General features: G+C 41.2%; 1 protein-coding gene and 1 pseudogene across 1 annotated transcript; both read left to right on the top strand.

The window, feature by feature from the left end:
- The first annotated feature begins 1086 nt into the window (after positions 1–1086).
- Positions 1087–1827, top strand: LOC150068097 (olfactory receptor 7D4-like; annotated as a pseudogene).
- Positions 1828–18498: 16671 nt separating this feature from the next.
- On the top strand, positions 18499–19237 carry LOC150068096 (olfactory receptor 7D4-like). The gene has a single exon (XM_090340240.1). The coding sequence runs from the start codon at positions 18602–18604 to the stop codon at positions 19235–19237; it is 636 nt and encodes a 211-aa protein (XP_090196366.1). The 5' UTR covers positions 18499–18601.
- Positions 19238–19897: the final 660 nt, after the last annotated feature.

Here is a 19897-nt window from a genome sequence, read left to right as displayed (position 1 = left end):
CTTTGATGAACAGGCATTGTGCTCACAAACTGATAGGGTGAATTGAAACCCCTTGGTACAACTACTTAAGGATAATTTAAAAATATATTTAATATTAAAAGAATAACTTTCTGAGGGCTACTAATTAATACAGCCAAATAAATCAATGTCCTTTATGTCACTTAGGAGATAGCTATATAGGCAAACAAATAGACAGAGAGATAGGGATGATTTGAAATCTAAAAGTGGCTTCTACAAGAACTGTATTTATATAAAAAAATACTTCCATGACAAGTGTCACATCAGAAAATATAGATTGTTGCCATTGTAAATAAATAATACATCACTATTACACAGTTGATAGGATTAAAAAATATGGAGGTTATCAAAAGGGGCACATGAAATCACTTTCCAATATTCTACAAGGTTGTAACAAAATCAGTCCCTTTAAATTTCCAAAGGGAAATCAAAGAAAAGCACTGGTGATACACATGTCGTCCAATGTTCTCAAGAGACTGAAAACTGAAGACCATGGTTCAAAGCCACCCCAGTCAAGAGAAGTCTGTGAGACTCTTATCTTCCATGAGCCACCAAAGAGCTGGAAGTGGATCTGAATTAGCAAAATGCCTTAAGCAAAATAAACTTACGGACAGCACCCACGCCCTGAGTTAAAAGCCTCAGGAATACCACCAGAAAATAAAGACATAAAACTCACGGAATATAAAACAAAGGATATTTACCCAAATACTCTAATGTTAAAGTGATTGGCTTTGCAGAGCACTCCCGTGGGAAGCAATCAGAGAAAGAAAAAGGCTTCCCTGGGTGGGCATGAGCCCCTGAGCTAGGAGTGGATATTGATTGAACTTTTGCTTTCTTGACCCAAGGAGAACAGCCAGGGCTATGACCACACAAAACCACACGGGAGAATGACCATTCCTCCTCTTGGGCCTCTCAGACGACCCTCAACTCCAGCCCATGCTCTTTGGGATCTTCCTGTCCATGTACCTGATCACCGTGCTCGGAAATCTGCTCATCATCCTGGCCGTCACCTCTGACCCCCACCTCCACACACCCATGTACTTCTTCCTCTACAACCTGTGTTTTTTGGACGTCTGTTTTACTGCTACTACCATCCCCAAGATGCTGGTGAACATCCAGACCCTGAGGAAAGACATCTACTACCCAGAGTGCCTCACTCAGGTGTATTTCTTTCTGGTTTTTGGTGGAATGGATAATTTCCTATTGACCGTGATGGTTTATGACTGCTTTGTGGCCATCTGTCACCCACTGAACTACCCAGTTATGGTGAATGCTCACTTCTGTGGCCTCCTGGTCCTCGTGTCTTGGCTTCTCATTTTCTGCATCTCACTAATCCATGTTTTACAGATGAGGAAATTAACCTTCTCCCCAGGAACCACCATCCCCCATTTCTTCTGTGAACTAGCTCAGGTTCTCCAGGTGGCCAGCTCTGACACCCTCATCAATGACATTTCTATGTATGTGGCTACCTTGCTGTTCTGTGTGTTTCCTGCCTTAGGAATCTTCTTCTCTTACCGTCAGTTCCTCTCCTCTTTAATGAAGCTGTCCAACACGGCTAGCAAGCACAAAGCCTTCTCCACCTATGTCTCTCACCTCTGTGTGGTCTCCTTGTTCTATGGGACAGGACTTGGGGTGTACCTCAACTCTGCGGTGTCCTCCTCTGCCCACAGAAGCAAGATGGCCTCGGTGATGTAAACAGTGGTCACTCCCATGCTAAACCCCTTCATCTACACCCTGAGGAACCAGTACTTGATGGGGGCTCTGGGGAGACTGCCAGGCAGAATAGTCTCCTGTCTTGATGGATTGTGAACCACATAACATAGTATTCCATTGGAAGAGAGAAGACAAATTGGCTGAATTTCAGCATGGTCAAAATTTTTCCTACATTATAGGACTCAGTATATATTTTCAATCTACAAAAGAGATATTAGGTCATGTCTACTCTGCAAAGCCCTATGGCTTTGTTTGTCAATGTGTGGCCATGTCTTACAAAGAATTCTACATGGTATCTTTTTAAAATCTTTTTTTGTTTTCAATGTGAATTGTTCTTCATATACCCATTCAGGCATATTAAGGCATTTCTAAATTGAACATAGAAAGCACTTATCACAATCCAAACTTACACAGTATCCCCCCTAAGTTATCCTCTTCAATGTCAATTCTTCCTCTCAACATTCTGAACAACTTCTTATCTTCCTCCTCCTCCTCCTCCTCCTCCTCCTCTTTTCCTTTCTAGTTCTCCTCCTCCTCCTCCTTCTCTTACTCCTTCTTCTGGGATAGCCCTGGAACTTGAATTCAGCCCCTGGGTGCTCTCCATTAGCATTTTTGGTCAGGGTTATCCCTCTACCATTTGAGACACATCTACGCAATCCCCTTTTGGGGGAGCTATTCAGAGATGGAACTCTCATAGACTTTTGTCTGTGCTGCCTTTAAACCACAATCCTCAGATCTCAGCCTCACACCCTCACAGCTGGGATTACAGATATCAGTCTCTGCCACCTGGCAAGATGAATTTTATTTTTGACTTCGCAGAACAGGAATAAACACATACAAGAATCCAAGTAGAATTCCTACACTTTCTGAAGAGCAATTATGGCCATACATATGAGATTTTAAGTCAAGGGTTTTATTCTTTTTTGTTTTTTTACTAATTTCTCTTTCCCACTCAGGTATGACCTTGTTTCCATGGTAACTGTATAGGTGACATCCACGCCAACAGTGTCTGAGGATGCCTGTTTCTTCTCAGCCTCACCAGAACTAGTTGTAGATTTCCGTCATGATTGACATAATACAAAATCACAGTGTTTTATTGATTTGCGCACCGTGTGTAGCTAAAGAGGTTCAATATTTCTTCATGGATTTCTTCATAGCCAATTTTACCTCTCTTAAAGACTGTGTTAACAATCCTTTACTTCACTGTAAAGTCAATTTAATTGTGGATACTTAATATTTGGTGTGGAATATCTGAGAGGCTTCTCTCCTGGGTCTGGGGTTCTTTGAAAGTGAATATCCACAAAGCATTTCTCTCATTCTCATCAGCATTTCCTGTGCTCTGAATAAAGTTTCAATTTACTGAAATCCCTTTGTCAATTTTTCCTCCTGTATAATAACATATTACAAAACTTTCCAAAAAGTACTAGTCTCGGCAATATCTCTCCTTACATTGTTTATGATTTCCTGTTTAATTAGAGCTTCAGGTCTTACAGGGTGAGATATGAGGATGGCTCTTCCAAATCAGGTTGGGCAGGAAAGTCTGTGACACTTTTATCTCTACCCAAAAATCTGCTGGAAGTAAATGGGGCAACCTGTGCTCACACCTGAATTCTGGCTACTCGGGAGCCAGATATCTGAGGATCACAGATCAAACCCAGCCTGGACATGAAAGTCAATCAGACTCTTACCTCCAATTAACCACCAGAAAACTAAAAGTGGTGCTGTGGCTCAAACAAGGAGAGTGTTAGCCTTGAGAGCTCACAGCGCCCAGACTTAGAGTTCAAGGCCCACAACAGTGAGGGGGGGAGGTGAGCCCTCACTTGTAAGGGAACAACAAACAATGAGAAACCTGGAAGGTCCTAAGATCTAGATTAGACAGGAGCTTGCATTCACCCCTGTCACTCAGCAGAGCAATCCATCAAGAGAAAGAAAATGCTGCATCCAAATTTGAAAAACAAATCTCAGAATGTCACTGTGTGTACAGGATGTGACCTCCACTAAAGGAACACCAAAAATCAGTTCTGATGACACTGGGTCAAGCCTGAACCCCCAGCTATTCCACAGGCTGAGATCTGAGGATGGAAGCTCACAGTCGTCCTGGGCAGGAAGTCCTCCAAGACCTTATTTGCAGTTAAATAGGAACAAGTGAGAAGTAGAGTCATGGTAAAAGTGGCAGCAACCTTGAGAATGAAAGGTTAGAGAGAATTCCCAGGCCCTGAATTCCAGGCCAGGAACCAACACACACACACACACACATACACACACACACACACACACACACACACACACACACACACGCATACACGATATCCGTATTTCAATAAGATCATAAGGTGATCATATGCTCCTGGTTTTATTTGGGGGGGTTCATTTCTTTTCCGGTGTGTGTGCGTGTGTGTGTGTGTGTGTGTGTGTGTGTGTGTGTGTTGTTTCTCTTGGAGCTTGAACTCAGAGCCTGGGCATTGTCCCTGACTTTTTTTGCTCAAGGAAACTGCTCTACTAGTCGAGCCACAGCTCCATTCTGGCTTTTAATGCTTCGTAGACAATAAGACTCTCACAAACTTTTCTACCACAGCTGGATTCTGACTCTAAATCCTCACATCTCAGCCCCCTAAATAACAAGGACTATAGGCCTAAGGCAGCAGTACCCAACTAATATTGTTTGCTTGTTTCTTTTTCCTTTTCCTTTGATGTCAGTCATTGGACTTGAACTCTGGGCCTGGGTGCTGTCCCTGAGCTCTTCAGCTCAAGACTACTACCCTACTACTTGAGCCACAGCCCCACTTCCAGTTTTCTGGTGGTAAGTTGGAGATAAGAGTCTTAAGGACTTTAGTGCCCAGACTGGCTTTGCACCAAGGTCCTCAGATCTCAGCCTCCTGAGTAGCTAGGATTACAGGAGTGAGACATCATGCCCGGTGGTGTTTTCTAAGCTGAATTCATAGAAATCCATCAATTGGGTGGAAGGAAGATGGCGAGGAGACAATAGGGACACTGCCTAGCTCTCTCTCACAAAACAGAGAAACAGGGAGTTTCACGAGCCAATTATCTTAACAAATCCACAACAAACTCAAAAAGCAACTGAGAAGGACTCAAACCGCAAAAGAAATCCAGATAAAGCTCACATCCAACTTTCTCAAAGAATTCAGAACGCGAGGACCCCTCCCCCACCCCTCACCGCCAGCGACGGCGGAGGGCACCGGCAGGGCAGCCCAGACTCGCAGAAACTAGCATAGGACTGGGCCAGCAAGCCGTGGAAGCAGCGGAACCCAGATGCAGAACCAGAACAGCAAGCAGCAGAACCCAGACACAAAACACAGTCGGCGGAGGAGACTGGAGGGAAGTGAAAGACTCCCCACCACCGTGGAACACCCACAGACAGACGCAGAGGCGTGAGTAGCACAGCGCATCCCAAAACACATAGGGAAAGCAGAGCGGTGTCAAGCAATAGAACTTAATGCAGACCCCTCCACCCCACCCAAGAAAGACTGGCAGGAGCAGGGGGCAAGGAATTTAGAATCCTGTCCCTTCCTTCAACAGTGCCCTCCCTCAGGCCATTGACTGCAGATTGACAGGCAGGCTACCTAAGACCCAGCACCCCACCAAGGGAGGCGTGGCTGTCCCAACTCCCACCCGCCCAAGGGGCTCAACTCCCAGCCCTCTCACTGGAGACTGACAGGTGGGCGGACTCTAAGACTCAGCACCACACCAGGGGAGGTGGAGCTGTCCCAGCTCCCACCTGCCCACCAGGATCCTCTCCCAGGACACTGGATCTGGAGAGGGGAGGGCGCTGGGACCATGCCTTACAACAGTGGGTAGGGTGTGCGGGAAAATAGGAGCCAGCATCTGCCCCCCCTCAATTCTTGAGCGGGGCATCCTCCAGCTGGGAATCCTGAGCAAGACAGCACCTAGGGGGCCCCCACAGTTACAGACTCTCTGACAAAGCAGTGGAAACACAGCAGGGATCTGAATGGCCAACCAGCATCCAAGCTGGCCTTCTGAGAATCAAAAAGGTGCGGCTCCGCCCCTGGAGCCAATGTCCTCCGCTGGGCCCCGTTCCTGAGAACAGAGCTGTCTCCTCCTGGTCCTACTGAGAGCCCCTGGAAACTCTCAAACCCCAGACCCTTGGCTGGGGGCCACCCCTGGAAACAACACAGGAAAAAGTATGCCCAGCGCGCTCAGACTGAAGCTCACAGATCCATCCTATGGTCCACTGTGAGGCCATTGGTTGGGCTAAGAGCTAGTTGTGCAGCAACACATAAGTTTTATTCTAATACTTTCCAAACTTTGTACTCAAATACGCTACCTACTTACCAACTTAGGTCAGTTATCCGTACGTTATACCTTTTCTTCATTATGATGATATTCTTACACTCCTACGTTAATCCTCTTGTACCTCCCCTGACCTCTCTCATTCTATTTTTCTATCTCTGGTCCTCTGTTCATCTTTCAACCCTTATAATGCATGGATCTACACTTGATGGCTGTTGAGCAATACTGTATATCTGAGTGTTTATTCTCAAGGCTCAGAGGGACTTAAAGACAATAGAGATTGGATTGAGAGGCTTAATGTTTTGGGTATAAATCGCTTATCAGTGGTTGTATCAGACTGGTCTGTAAGTGCACAAAAAGAAAGAGTAATAACACCAATCAAAAATTGTGAGCATCAAGTGTCTGCCAGCTACAGAGGTCTAGGTTGGTTATATGTGAAAAAGTATAATCATGTTTAGTATTAATCTTGCTCCCAGTTTCAAATGGGCAAAACAAGAAACTCAAGAAAAACGTCAAATCAAGAAACAACATCCCCCATCCAAAGTAAACAGACAATGGAACAGTCACTGGCAAACCTAGAGGAGAGTCTTCCAAGTGCTATACAAATGCAATTGATAAACATCATGAATGACAAATGTGAAAATATAAAGAAATAGATAAGGGAGGAAGCCATAGCTAAACAAGAGGAAACCATAAACAAGGTGATAAGTGAAAAAGAAGAAGCCATAAAGGAGGCCATAATAAAGGTTTTTCAAAGAAAGATGGATGAATTCATAGAATCCACAAATAAAAAGGTGACCAAACTCCAGCAAATGTCCAAAGAAAGTACAGCTACTGAGCAAACCACTCAAATGGAAATCAAGGAGCTAAAGAAATACATACGTGATCTAAAAGAAGAGATGCAAGGGATCAAAAATGAGCAATTAGAAGCAAGGGAGATGAAAAATAAAGTAGATAGCTTTTACAGCAGGTTAGACAATGCAGAGGAGAGAATTTCTGGAGCTGAAGATAATTTAGTTATTATAGAGAAAGAAAAGAAAACGAGTCAATCCAAATCTAGGAAATATGAGAGAGCACTTCAGGAGGTCCAAGATACAATTAGAAAGCCTAATTTAAGGCTAATTGTTATTGGGGAGGGTCTGGAGAAAGAGGTCAATGGTATTGGAAACATACTTCAGGGAATCATCTCAGAGAATTTCCCAAATATCCAGAAGGGCAAGCCCATCCAGATACAAGAAGCTTTTAGAAACCCAAACAGACCTGACGAGAAAATGATATCCCACCACAACATCGTAATCCTAACTGGATCAATAGAAACCAAAAAAAGGATCCTAAAGGCAGCCAGGGAAAGCAGATCAGTAACCTATAAAGGCACACCAATAAGAATAACCTCAGATTTCTCAGCAGAGACCATGCAAGCAAGAAGTGACTGGAAGCATTTATGTCATGCCCTTTAGTCAAATAACTACCAACCAAGAATACTGTACCCAGCTAAGCTCTCATTCATAACTGAGGGAACAATAAAAATATTCCATTCCAGGGAAAAGCTGCAACAACATGTCGCAACAAAACCAAAACTACAGAGAATTCTCAAACATGTTCTATACATAGAAAACCAAAATAAATGCAATATAGGGAAAGAAATGGCACATAAACAGCATATCATCTAAGGACCACAAGAACTGCCAAATCACAGGCCCTAATAAAAGCTTTTAAAAATGGTAGGACCTAATAAATATCTCTCAAGTCTAACTCTCAATATCAATGGATTTAACTCTCCAATTAAACGGCATAGGCTGTCTAGTTGGATCAAAAAGCAAGAGCCATCGTTCTGCTATCTTCAAGAGACACATCTTACCCAAAAAAACAATCATCTTTTGAAAGTGAGGGGTTGGAATAAACTCTATCAAGCTAACGGCCCCCATAAACAGGCTGGAGTTGCCATCCTCATATCAGATAGAATAGACTTCAAACTAAAATTAGGAAGAAAAGACAAAGAAGGGTACTACATACTACTAAAGGGATCTTTCCTCCGGGAAGACCTAACGATCCTAAATATTTACACACCCAATCCCGGAGCTCCAAACTTCATCAAGCAAACTTTACTTGCACTGAAACCATACATAGATCGAAATACAGTGATTGTGGCTGACTTTAACACACCACTCTCACCTATGGACAGATCAACAAGGCAAAAACTCAACAGAGAAACCTTAGAACTGAACAACTATATAGACCAACTAGATCTAAGAGACATCTGCAGAATATTCCCCCCAGCAACAACACAATATACGTTTTTCTCAGCAGCACATGTAACATTTTCCAAAATAGATCACATCTTAGGCCATAAAACAAACCTGGACAGATTCAGAAACACTGAAATTATTCCATGCACACTCTCAGACCACAAAGGCATCAAACTGGAACTGAACACACATCTCCACCAACGAAAACACTGTAACTCATGGAGACTGAACAACACATTGTTGAATCCCCAATGGGTCATCGAAGAGATCAGAACAGAAATCCAACAGTTTATGAAATTTAACAGTAAGGAGCACACAAAATACCAAATCCTTTGGGACACAGCAAAGGCAGTACTCAGAGGAAAATTTATAGCGCTGAGGGCCTACAACAACAAGTTGGAAAAATTGCAAACCAACAAGTTAATGTCTCACCTTAAGATCCTGGAAAAAGAGCAACAAACCAAGGCTAATCCCAGTAGAAGATAGCAAATTATTAAAATCAAAGCAGAATTAAATGATTTGGAATCCAAAAAAACTATAGAAAGAATCAACAAAACAAGGAGATGGTTCTTTGAAAGAATTAACAAAATTGACAAGCCCTTAGCAAATCTTACCAAAAAAGAAGAGAGCATATCGAAATAAACAAAATCGCAGATGAAAATGGTAATATCATGGCAGAAATTACCAAGATCCAAATTATCATGAGGGAATACTTCTCAAACCTTTATGCCAACAAATTTGAGAATCTAGATGAAATGGATGAATTCCTAGCCAATATTAACATACCCACACTGAACCAAGAAGAACTAAGCCAACTCAACATGCCTATTTCAAGCTCTGAAATAGAAATGGCAATTAGAGAACTTCCACCTAAGAAAAGCCCAGGGCCAGATGGGTTCACAGCTGAATTCTATAAGGTCTTCAAAGCAGAGCTCACACCAATAGTCCTCAAGCTCTTCAACGAAATTGAAATTGAATGAAATTCAATGAAATTGAAAATGAAGGTTCTTTACCAAACTCATTCTATGAAGCCAGTATAACCCTGATCCCCAAACCAGACAGAGATTCATCAAAGAAAGAGAACTATAGACCTATTTCTTTGATGAACATTGATGCAAAACTTCTCAACAAAATACTGGCCAACAATCTACAACAACTCATCAAAAAATTATACACTATGATCAAACTGGATTCATCACAGGGAGGCAAAGCTGGTTCAACATAGCAAATCAATCAATATAATTCAACACATCAACAGGAGCAAGGACAAAAATCACACGATTGTCCCAATAGATGCGCAAAAGGCATTTGACAAGATCCAACACCCCTTTTTGTTAAAAGCTCTGGAGAAACTAGTAATCCATGGAACATTCCTCAATATAATAAAGGCTGTGTATGAGAAACCCACTGCTAGTATTACACTTAATGGTGAAAATCTAAAGCCATTACCTCTAACATCAGGAATGAGACAAGGATGCCCACTGTCTCCAGTCCTCTTTAACATACTATTAGAATTCCTAGCCAGTGCAATAAGGCAAGAAGCAAACATGAAAGGGACCCAAGTAGGGAAAGAGGAAGTAAAACTATCCCTCTTTGCAGATGACATGACTCTGTATTTAAAGAATCCTATAGACTCTACAAGCTCCTTGAGCTGATTCAAAACTTTGGAAGGGTAGCAGGCTATAAAGTTAACCCTCAAAAATCAAGTGCCTTCCTTTAAGCAAATAGTGAGAGGAACGAGGCAATAATCAGGAAAGCAACTCCTTTCACAATAGCCTCAAAGAAAATAAAGTAACTAGGTATTAGCTTAACTAAGAATGTAAAGGACCTTTTTTTAAAAATATATTTTTATTGTAATTAATAGAAGGGTTACATGATATTTGCCAGATAAATGGTGCCTTAATTCCCACACATTGAAACCCTTTCACACTTCATGGTCCCCATTTCCCTTCCCCCTTCCCCCACCCCTCATCCTGTTTTCCCCTGTTCCCTATCCAATTTCAATAGCCAAATACAAATATATCCAATATATCAGATAACAAAGTGAGATAGTGTAACAATATGAGATAACCAAAGGACAGTAGAAGTGATGAGATATAACATAGTACCTTAACAAGAACAATGATTAATTATATGGCTTATGTTTACATCATATTTTAAATGACAATTTTAACAAACAATGTTCAAGGAGGAAATCTGAATTACATTCTCTGGGACTTAGTATTTAGAACTTAATACAAATTAGGCTAACTGATTGTATGTCATAGAAACATATCAGTTTATGAAATAAAACATTATGATTATAGAGTCATAGGTTTTTTTGTGTATGTAGTCATGTTTGTATTTCCATTACCATGTCCATTGCTTTGGGTATGCAGTTATTGAGTCCTCTCTCTTGTACACTTTGGATTTAATAACCGCATATTAAGGATACCATGCGCCTTTTGTTCCTTAGGCCTTGACTTGTCTCACTCAGCATGATTCGCTCTAGATTCATCCACTTCCCTGGGAATGCCATTATTTTATCTTGTCTGTTGGCTATGTAGAATTACATTGTGTATATATACGACATTTTCTGTATCCATTCATCTGCATTAGGGCATCTGGGTTGTTTCCATTTCCTGGCTATTGTGAATAGTGCAGAGATGAACATAGCTGAACAGGTGTCTTTATAATATCCTGGGTCATGATGTTCAGGATAGATGCCGAGAAGTGGTATGGTGGGATCATAGGGAAGGTCTATTTTCAGTTCTTTAAGGAACCTCCACACTGCTTTCCAGAGTGGCTGAACTAGTCTGCATTCCCACCAGCAGTGCAGTAGGGTTCCTTTTTCTCCACAACCCCTCCAGCAACTGTCATTGTCTGAGTTCAAAAGCTTGGCCATTCTTGTTGGGGTAAGGTGGTATCTTAGGGTTGTTTTTATTTGCATTTCCTTTATAATCATAGATGATGAACATTTTCTCATATGTTTTTCTGCCATTTAAATCTCTTCTTCTGATAGGTCTCTCTTTAGTTCCCTCGCCCATTTAGTGAATGGTTTATTGGGTTTTCAGGGGATTAGTTTCTTGAGTTCCCTGTAGATACTGGATATTAAGGATTTGTCAGATGTATTGTTGGTGAATATCTTTTCCCAGTTGGTTGGCTGTCTCTCTACTTTTGCAACTATGTTTTTATCTGTACAGAAACTTTTTACTTTTAGGTAGTCCCATTAATCCAGTCTCTCTCCGATCTGTTGTGACCCTGGGATTCTGTTCAGGAATCTGTTGCCTGTGCCTATGAGTTCCAGTGTCTCCCTACATTATCCTGTAGCAATTTCACGGTTTCCGATCTGACATTGAGGTCTTTGATCCACTTTGAGTTAATGCTTGTGCATGGCAAAAGGCTAGGGTCAATTTTTAGTTTTCTGCATGTGGCTGCCCAGTTTTGCCGGCACCAGTAATTGAATAGACTGTGTTTGTTCTATTGTACATCTTTGGCTCCTTTGTCAAATACAAGTTGCCTAGAGGTATATGGTTCTATTTCTGGGTCTTCCATTCTGTTCCACTGATCTTCTGGTCTGTTTTTGATGAAAACTTTAAAACCATAAAAAAGAAAATTAAAGCAGAACTAAGGAAATGAAAAACCTCTCATGCTCCTGGATTGGAAGAATCAACATTGTGAAAATGACAATCTTGTCAAGGGCTATCTACAAATTCAACGCAATACCCATCAATATCAAAACAGCATTCTTTAAAGTAATAGAACAGGCAATTCAAAATTTCATATGGAATAATAAAAGACCCCCGTATAGCAAAAACACTTCTTAGCAGAAAGAACAGCGCTGGAGGAATTTCAATTCCAAACTTTAGACTCTATTACAGAGCTATAATTATCAAAACAGCTTGGTACTGGCACAACAACAGGCCTGAAGACCAATGGAATAGAACTGAGGACCCAGATATTAAACCACAGACCTATGGCCACCTAATCTTTGACAAGGGAGCCAAAGAAATAGAATGGAAGAAAGACAGCCTCTTCAACAAGTAGTGCTGGCAGAACTGGTTAAACACCTGCAGAAAACTAAAGTTGGATCCTTCTTTGTCACCCTGGCTAGAATTAACTCCAAATGGATCAAAGACCTGGAGGTAAAAGCTGACACACTGAAAAGTTTACAGGAAGGAATAGGAGGTACACTAGGCCTCCTTGGCACAGGTCGAAACTTTCTTAATAAGGACCAAAAATCACAACAAATCAGAGAAAGGCTAGATAAGTGGGACTGCATTAAACTACGGAGCTTTTGTATGGCAAAGGACATAGCTAGTAAATTAATTAGGAAGCCTACAGAGTGGGAGAAGATCTTCACCAACAAAACAATGGACAAAGGCCTCATATCTAAAATATATCAACACCTCAAAAATTGAATCACTCCAAAACTAACCTCCAAAGTAACAACCATCTTATTAAAAAATGGGCCAAAGACTTAAAGAGAGTCTTCTCTGAACAAGAAACAAAAATGGAATATAGACATATGAAGAAATGCTCAACATATCTGGTCATAAAAGAAATGCAAATCAAAACAACTCTAAGATTCCACCTCACTCCAGTTAGAATGGCCAGGATCAGGAAAACGAATAATAACAGATGCTGGAGGGAATTTGGCCAGGAGGGATCACTACTACACTGTTGGTGGGAGTGCAAACTATTCAACCACTATGGAAAGCAGTGTGGCAGTGCCTCAAAAGGCTAAACATAGAACTCCCCTATGACCCAGCAATTCCACTACTTGGCATTTACCCAACCATCCAGAATCTAGGGCATACTAATTCCACTAGCACAACAATGTTCATTGCAGCATTATTCACCACAGCAAAAATATGGAACCAACCTAGATGTCCCTCAGTTGATGAGTGGTATTTGTACACAATGAAATTCTATGCTGCTGTCAGAATATCGCCCCATTTGTTAGGAAATGGAAAGTCTTAGAAAAAATCATATTAAGTGAAGTAAGCCAGACTCAAAGGAACTTAGGCTCAATGGTTTCCCTCATTTGTCATAATTAGTAGAAACCTTGGGTTCTCCTAGCAGAGATCTGCGATAGAGCAAAACCTTGATACATAAGGCCATATAGTATGACGCTAATTGAAAGGACCTCCAGGATATTGAAACAAAAGCCATATAACGAATGATTGTTGTCCTTTATGTGCTATGTTATCGCTCATCTCCTTTGCTGTCCCTTGGATATCTCATATCGTTACAGTATCTCACTTTGTTATCTGATATATTGAATTTATTTGTATTTGTTTATTTGAAATTTGATTGGGAAGGGGGGGAAAACCAAGACGGGGTGGTGGGGGGGAGGGTAATGGGTACCAAGACATGTGAAAGGGTATCAATGTATGTGAATTAATGCACCTACTATCTGGCAAATATCATGTAACCCTTTTATTAATTACAATAAAAATATAAAAAAAGAAATCCATCAATTGGGTTGAGAGGGATGATAACAGAAGGTAAGGAACTTGGGGCTGATATGGGAGAAATGAAGATCAGAAAATATAAATGTCCAGTTAGCCAGGGAGGATACATTCATTAAATAATAATTAAATTATTATACATTTATTAAATTCGCTGAATGGGGCACTGAGCTCTTCTTGTGATATTCTCAATGGATACTAAGTGTAACATGTATGAGGTAACAAATATAATTTTATAGATGGAAACATTGGTAGTGTTCTCAGTTTCGCAGTGTCCATATTAAACATGTGATTTCTATAACTTTAAAACATGAGATACTTTTAAAATAATGAATAAAAACCAAGAAATTGTTTCTCCCTATGGAGATCAAGTGATCTATTACATGTCCAAATATTCTTCAAGACAGTGAAGAGACATGTCTCCAGAGATTTAGTCCCTATTGAAATTAACAGTTCCTTTAAGGATTCCTTCTTATTTCCTTTAATCAAAACAAAAGGGAAAAAAAACAAAAAGAACTATGTTCCCCTTGGAATAAATTAATTCCTCTCTCCCTGTAACAGCTACAATTTTGCAAGAAATTAACCTAAATCTGTTTATCCATGATATCATCTTCACTTTAACTCATGGGAAAAAATGGTTTGGAGGCTAGAAAGATATTTTATTCCAAGAATACAATTATTTCATGAAATACAATTCATTTGATAAAATCATAGTAGATTCATCGATTGACTTGCAAGAAACTGCACAAGCATCTGATGCCCTTCTCTGAATCCAGTCTCCGTGAAAACCTAGCTGAAAATCTTCAGTGGTAAAAAAAAGAAGAAGACAGAGCCACCGTAGCCTAATAAAGACGGGCGAAATGTAAATTTATGTCCAGTGAGGAGAAACAAGGGAAAAAGGACCAGAAGTGGGCTCACGTCTGCAGGTGAGGTCCCAGATCTCCAGGTAACTTATCATCCTCATAGAGCTCATGCTTTGGAAACTCTGATTTCCCTTCTTTCTCCAGCCTACAGCATCTTTCTCATGAAGTTCCTTTCTGGAAAGTCTCTTGCTCTTCTCCAAGAATCAGCGTTATCTGTCAGATTTGCTTTATCCAATTATGTATTTATTAATCACCTGCTTAAAGATCCATGTGCACCAGGTATTGTCTGTTGGGTTCCATGCCACTGGACTTCTTTGTTCTCTAGGCCTGAGCCTTAAACTTGGCACTGTCCTAATGTCCTTTTACTCAAGGCTAGCACTCTACTACTTGAGCTACAGCTCCACTTCCAGCTTTTTCTGTCATTATTTGGAAATAAGGGTCTCATGGACTTTCCTTTACCATTAGTGTCCATAACAAAATCTAGCCAACAATGGAATTATTGATAAAGAAGAATTCCCCTTCATGTGTGTCTGTGTGTGTGTTGTATGTGTGTGTGTGTTGTGTGTGTGCGTGCGTGCTTGCATGTGCATGTGCCAGCCATGGGGCTTAAACTGTGGGTCTTTGCACTGTCCCTGAACTTCTGAGCCATACCAAGTGAACTACAGCTCACTTGTGGCTTTTTGGTAATTAATCAGGAATGATAATCTCATGATTTCCCTGTCTGAGCTGGCTTCACACCCTGATCCTTCAATTGCAGCCTCATAGTAGCTAGAATGCCAGCTTGAGCCACTGGCCCCCAACTTCCCTCACTTAGTTTTGCACATGCACACTGGCTTCAGTGTACACAGAATGGTTTTCTATGTATTCCAACTGGAAAAGGGGGTTTTGCTGTGGTATTTCCACAAAGGCATATATTGTGTTTTGATCACACTAAACCCCTCTGTAGCTCTTTCTTTGGCCCATAGTCCCTTCTTCTGATTTCAACAGGGTTTAGTGGATTTTATCTTCATCTTCACACATATTCTGTATTAATCCCACCATTACTTCCCTCTTTCTCTGGCTTGTCCCCACGAACAACTACATTCCTGATATATTTCCAGATAGACAGATAATATGTAGATTGATCATAGATAATAGAAATTAGATGCTAAGAATGCCATTTTCCTTATCTTACCAATAGAGTAGCAATTGTCTCCCTGTATAGAATCCTGAAAAGATTAGATTTCTTTAATGGGTAAACAAAATTGAGATAAGCCTACTATTTATTATCTTTTTTGATATTTCATTCTAATTAATAGAAGGGTTACATTATATTCACCCGATAGAAGGTGCATTACTTCACAAACACTGATACCCTTTCTCATGTTTTGATCCCCATTACATTTGCCTCACCCCTGCCCCTCATCTTCTTATCCCCCCTTCCCTATTTATTTTTACATCTCACTGTATAAATAACAAGTGTCTAGGTAGGAAACCACAACTGAAAACTACACATATTTCACAGTTAACTGTCAGTATGCCCATTGAGTTAGACATAAAATTTAAGATTTCATTGTAATTCATAAAATTTATAAGAGAAGATAGCATTAAAGATAAATGAAAAAGAAAAAAACAAAGATAAAAACTAACAAAGACAGAGTTCAGTAGGAAATGGACCAACAGACAGACAGATAGATACACAGATAATAGATGGGCAATTACATAGATATATAAGAAGGTTATACAAAAACACACAGATACATATATAACTAACCAAAGACAGACAGGTAAGTACAAAGGTAGATAGATATTACAGATAGATAAACACAGGCATACATACATAGATAGCAGTACACACATACACAGAAACTGAGATATCACAGTAGCCTGGTATGTACATGATAGACAGACACATACATACATAAATAATAGACATACAGTGGATTGGAAGGTGGGTAAGAAGATAGCTAGCTGAGTCGGGAGACAAATAGATACAAAGACACAAAACTGTGAAGAAGAGAACACATGTACCATTTGTCTTTCTGAACCTGGATTATTTTGCTTCCAGTCATTTTCCTCCACAGGATGGAATCCATTGTTCTTAAAGGCTGAATACTATTCCATTATATGTCTGTTTCTGTTCTCCTTTCATCCACAGCAGAGCGGGGCTGATTTAATTCGTTGTCCAGCCTAAAAGGCCTGTGTCTTCCTTTCCTACTCCATCTTTCCTCCCCCCAGCACAAATGATTTCCATTTCCAAGAGGATTTTCCTCCCAAATGCTGTCATTCTGATTTACACAGCTTCCATTGCATGAGCATAAAAGATGTTGACACTTGTAATTGTTCTGGAGAAGACAAACACTAGTGCTCAAACCTTAAGATTTCTTTTTAAATATTCCAGACAAACTGTTTTTTCAGAGCCTTCAACATATGAATCATCTTCACCCAGTTTACTATTGCATGATCCATTAATTCTGCTGATTTCCACACAATATGTTCCTGCTCCAGAGCATGAAATCCCATGCAAGTGATGGATGGTGTGTGTGTGAGACTACTTACTCAAGGCTTCTACGAGATCCACTGTCATCCTTTTAGTGCTACAAAAAGGAGATAAGACTCTGACAGACTTTTCTTACCCAGACTGACTTACAACCCCAAACCTTAGCTCTCCACTTCCTGAATAGCTAGGATTACAGGCGTAGGTTATTTTAATGATGTTGTGTTCCTTTGTCCTCATTTCTCTGCAGCTGGTAGTCTCTTTTTTACCCTCTCTCATATTTTGGAATAAATCACCTACAAGGAATTCTCTGTTGGGAGGCATCCACAGCCATGCTGACCAGCCATGCTATATTCCATCCACACAGGTAACAGATGTGTTGTGTTGAGAACAGCTCAGCCCACGAACGCGGCCTGGACTCCAGGCAATGAGGCTGAATGACATCCGGAAAGTCCATGTACTGAGATTTCCCCACAAAAGCTCCCATTCCTGTGATAGATGCTCGCTCCATGGCCTGCACACAACGGGAGGACAACTCGATCCTATTACATGGTGAACATTCCCTCCACCAGGAAAATAGTTAAAAGAGTTCATTGTACCTGAGAGTTGAAAGTGCTTCCTGAAAGGTGAAGGCAGTGGAAAAGGTGGACAGAGAAATGGAGAGAAGAAAGGTGGGCAAAATCATTCCTAACGTTCAGTGTACAAATGTGAAGCTGGAACTGAGTGAACTGAGGGAGGGGTTGGAGTGAGGGGAGTTGTGGTGACATGGATGAAATGGTCTTTTACTCAAAAACTGATCATTGAATTGCAGCCCCATTGTGCAAGTAGGTAAGAATAAGATTTAGAAAAATGCATTTCATAGGGACTGCAGCACGGCCTACTGATAGAGTGCTTGCCTAGCATGCATGAACACCCGAGGTTGAATCCTCAGTACCACACACATTGAAAAAACTGGAAGTGGTTCTGTGGCTCACTTAATAGTACTCTAACTTTGACAAAGCCAAGGACAGTGCCCAGGCCTTGAGTTCAAGCCTCAGCACTAGCAAAACACAAAATTTCACAGTCAGTGAATACAAGACAGGGATATTTACCCACATATTACAATATGAAAGTGAGTGGAGCCAATCTTGGCTGTGCAGGTCAACCTGGGAAACAAAAAAGGCATCTGGCAGTGGAAGGGTATGACCACTTGAGCTGGCAGTGGGCATTGATTGAACTTTTCCTTACTTGCCCCAAGGAAAACAGCCAGGGCTATGACAGCACAAAACCACACAGGGGAATCACCATTCCACCTGCTGGGCCTCTCAGATGACCCTCAACTCCAGCCCATCCTCTTTGGGCTCTTCCTGTCCATATACCTGGTCACCGTGCTTGGAAATGTGCTCATCATCCTGGCCGTCATCTCTGACCCCCACCTCAACACGCCCATGTACTTCTTCCTCTCCAACCTGTCTTTTGTGGACATCTGCTTTACTACTACTACCATCCCCAAGATGCTGGTGAATATCCACCCAGAGGAAAGACATCTCCTACCCAGAGTGCCTCACACAGGTGTATTTCTTCATGATTTTTGGTGGAATGGATAATTTCCTATTGACTGTGTTGGCTTATGACAGTTTTGTCACCATCTGTCACCCACTAAAGTACCCAGTTATCATGAACCCTCACTTCCGTAGCCTCCTGGTTCTCATGTCTTGGCTTCTCATTTTTTGCATCTCACTACTCCATGTTCTACTGATGAGGAAATTAACCTTCTCCCCAGGAACCACCATCCCCCATTTCTTCAGTGAACTAGCTCAAATTCTCAAAGTGGCCATCTCTGACACCCTCATCAATGACATCTCTGTGTACCTGGCTTTTGGGTTTTTTGGTTTGTTTGCTGCCTTAGGAATCTTCTTCTCTTACTCTCAGATCCTCTCCTCTTTAATAAAGCTGACCAACACGGCTAGCAAGCACAAAGCCTTCTCCACCTGTGGCTCTCACCTCTGCGTGTTCTCCTTGTTCTACGGGACAGGACTTGGGATGTACCTCAGCTCTGTGGTGTCCTCCTCTGCCCACAGAAGCAAGGTGGCCTCGGTGATGTACACAGTGGTCACTCCCATGCTGAACCCCTTCATCTACAGCCTGAGGAACCAGTACATGATGAGGGCTCTGGGGAGACTGCCAGGCAGAGTGGTCTCCTGTCTTGATGGATTGTGAAGCACAGAACAAAGCAGTCCAGTGCAAGAGGGAAGACTAATTGGCTGAATATCAGCATCATTGATTCTTTTCCTTCATTAGAGAACTCAGCATATGTATATACTGCGTCTATATATATATATATATCCATCTAGAAAATATATGTGAATTCACGTATACCCTGCAAAGCCCCTATGGCTTTGTCTGTCTATATGTGGACATCTGTCTTTGAAAGAAATTTCCTTGATATACTTCAGAAAAACTACTTTCTTGTCAGTGTGAATTTTCCTTAATATTCCCATTTGGCGTGGTGTTTTACAAATTCTTCTGGTCTTTTCTAATTGAGCATAGAAACCACTTATCACAGTCCGACTTTACACAGTATCCCCTTAAGTTATCCCCCTGTATATTAAATCTTCCTCCTAAAACAAAAACTACTTCTTCTTCCCCCTCCTCCTCTTTTTTCCTCCTCCTCCTCCTGCTCCTCTTGTACTTCTTCTTATGCTGCTTCTTCTTATGCTTCTTCTGCTGCTGCTTCTTCCTCTTCCTCTTCCTCTTCTCCAACAACCCTGGGACTGAATTCAGTGTCTGGTGCTGTTTGTGAGCATTTTTGATCAGGGTTATTCCTCTGCTATTTGAGACACATCTACACAATCCCCATATCAGGGAGCTATTCAAACA

This window comes from Megascapheus bottae, chromosome 1, assembly GCF_031878675.1.
Source record: "Megascapheus bottae isolate mThoBot1 chromosome 1, mThoBot2.hap1, whole genome shotgun sequence".
NCBI lineage: Eukaryota > Metazoa > Chordata > Mammalia > Rodentia > Geomyidae > Megascapheus > Megascapheus bottae.
Note: the sequence above shows the minus strand (reverse complement) of the source record. Positions and strands in the feature narration are given on the sequence as shown.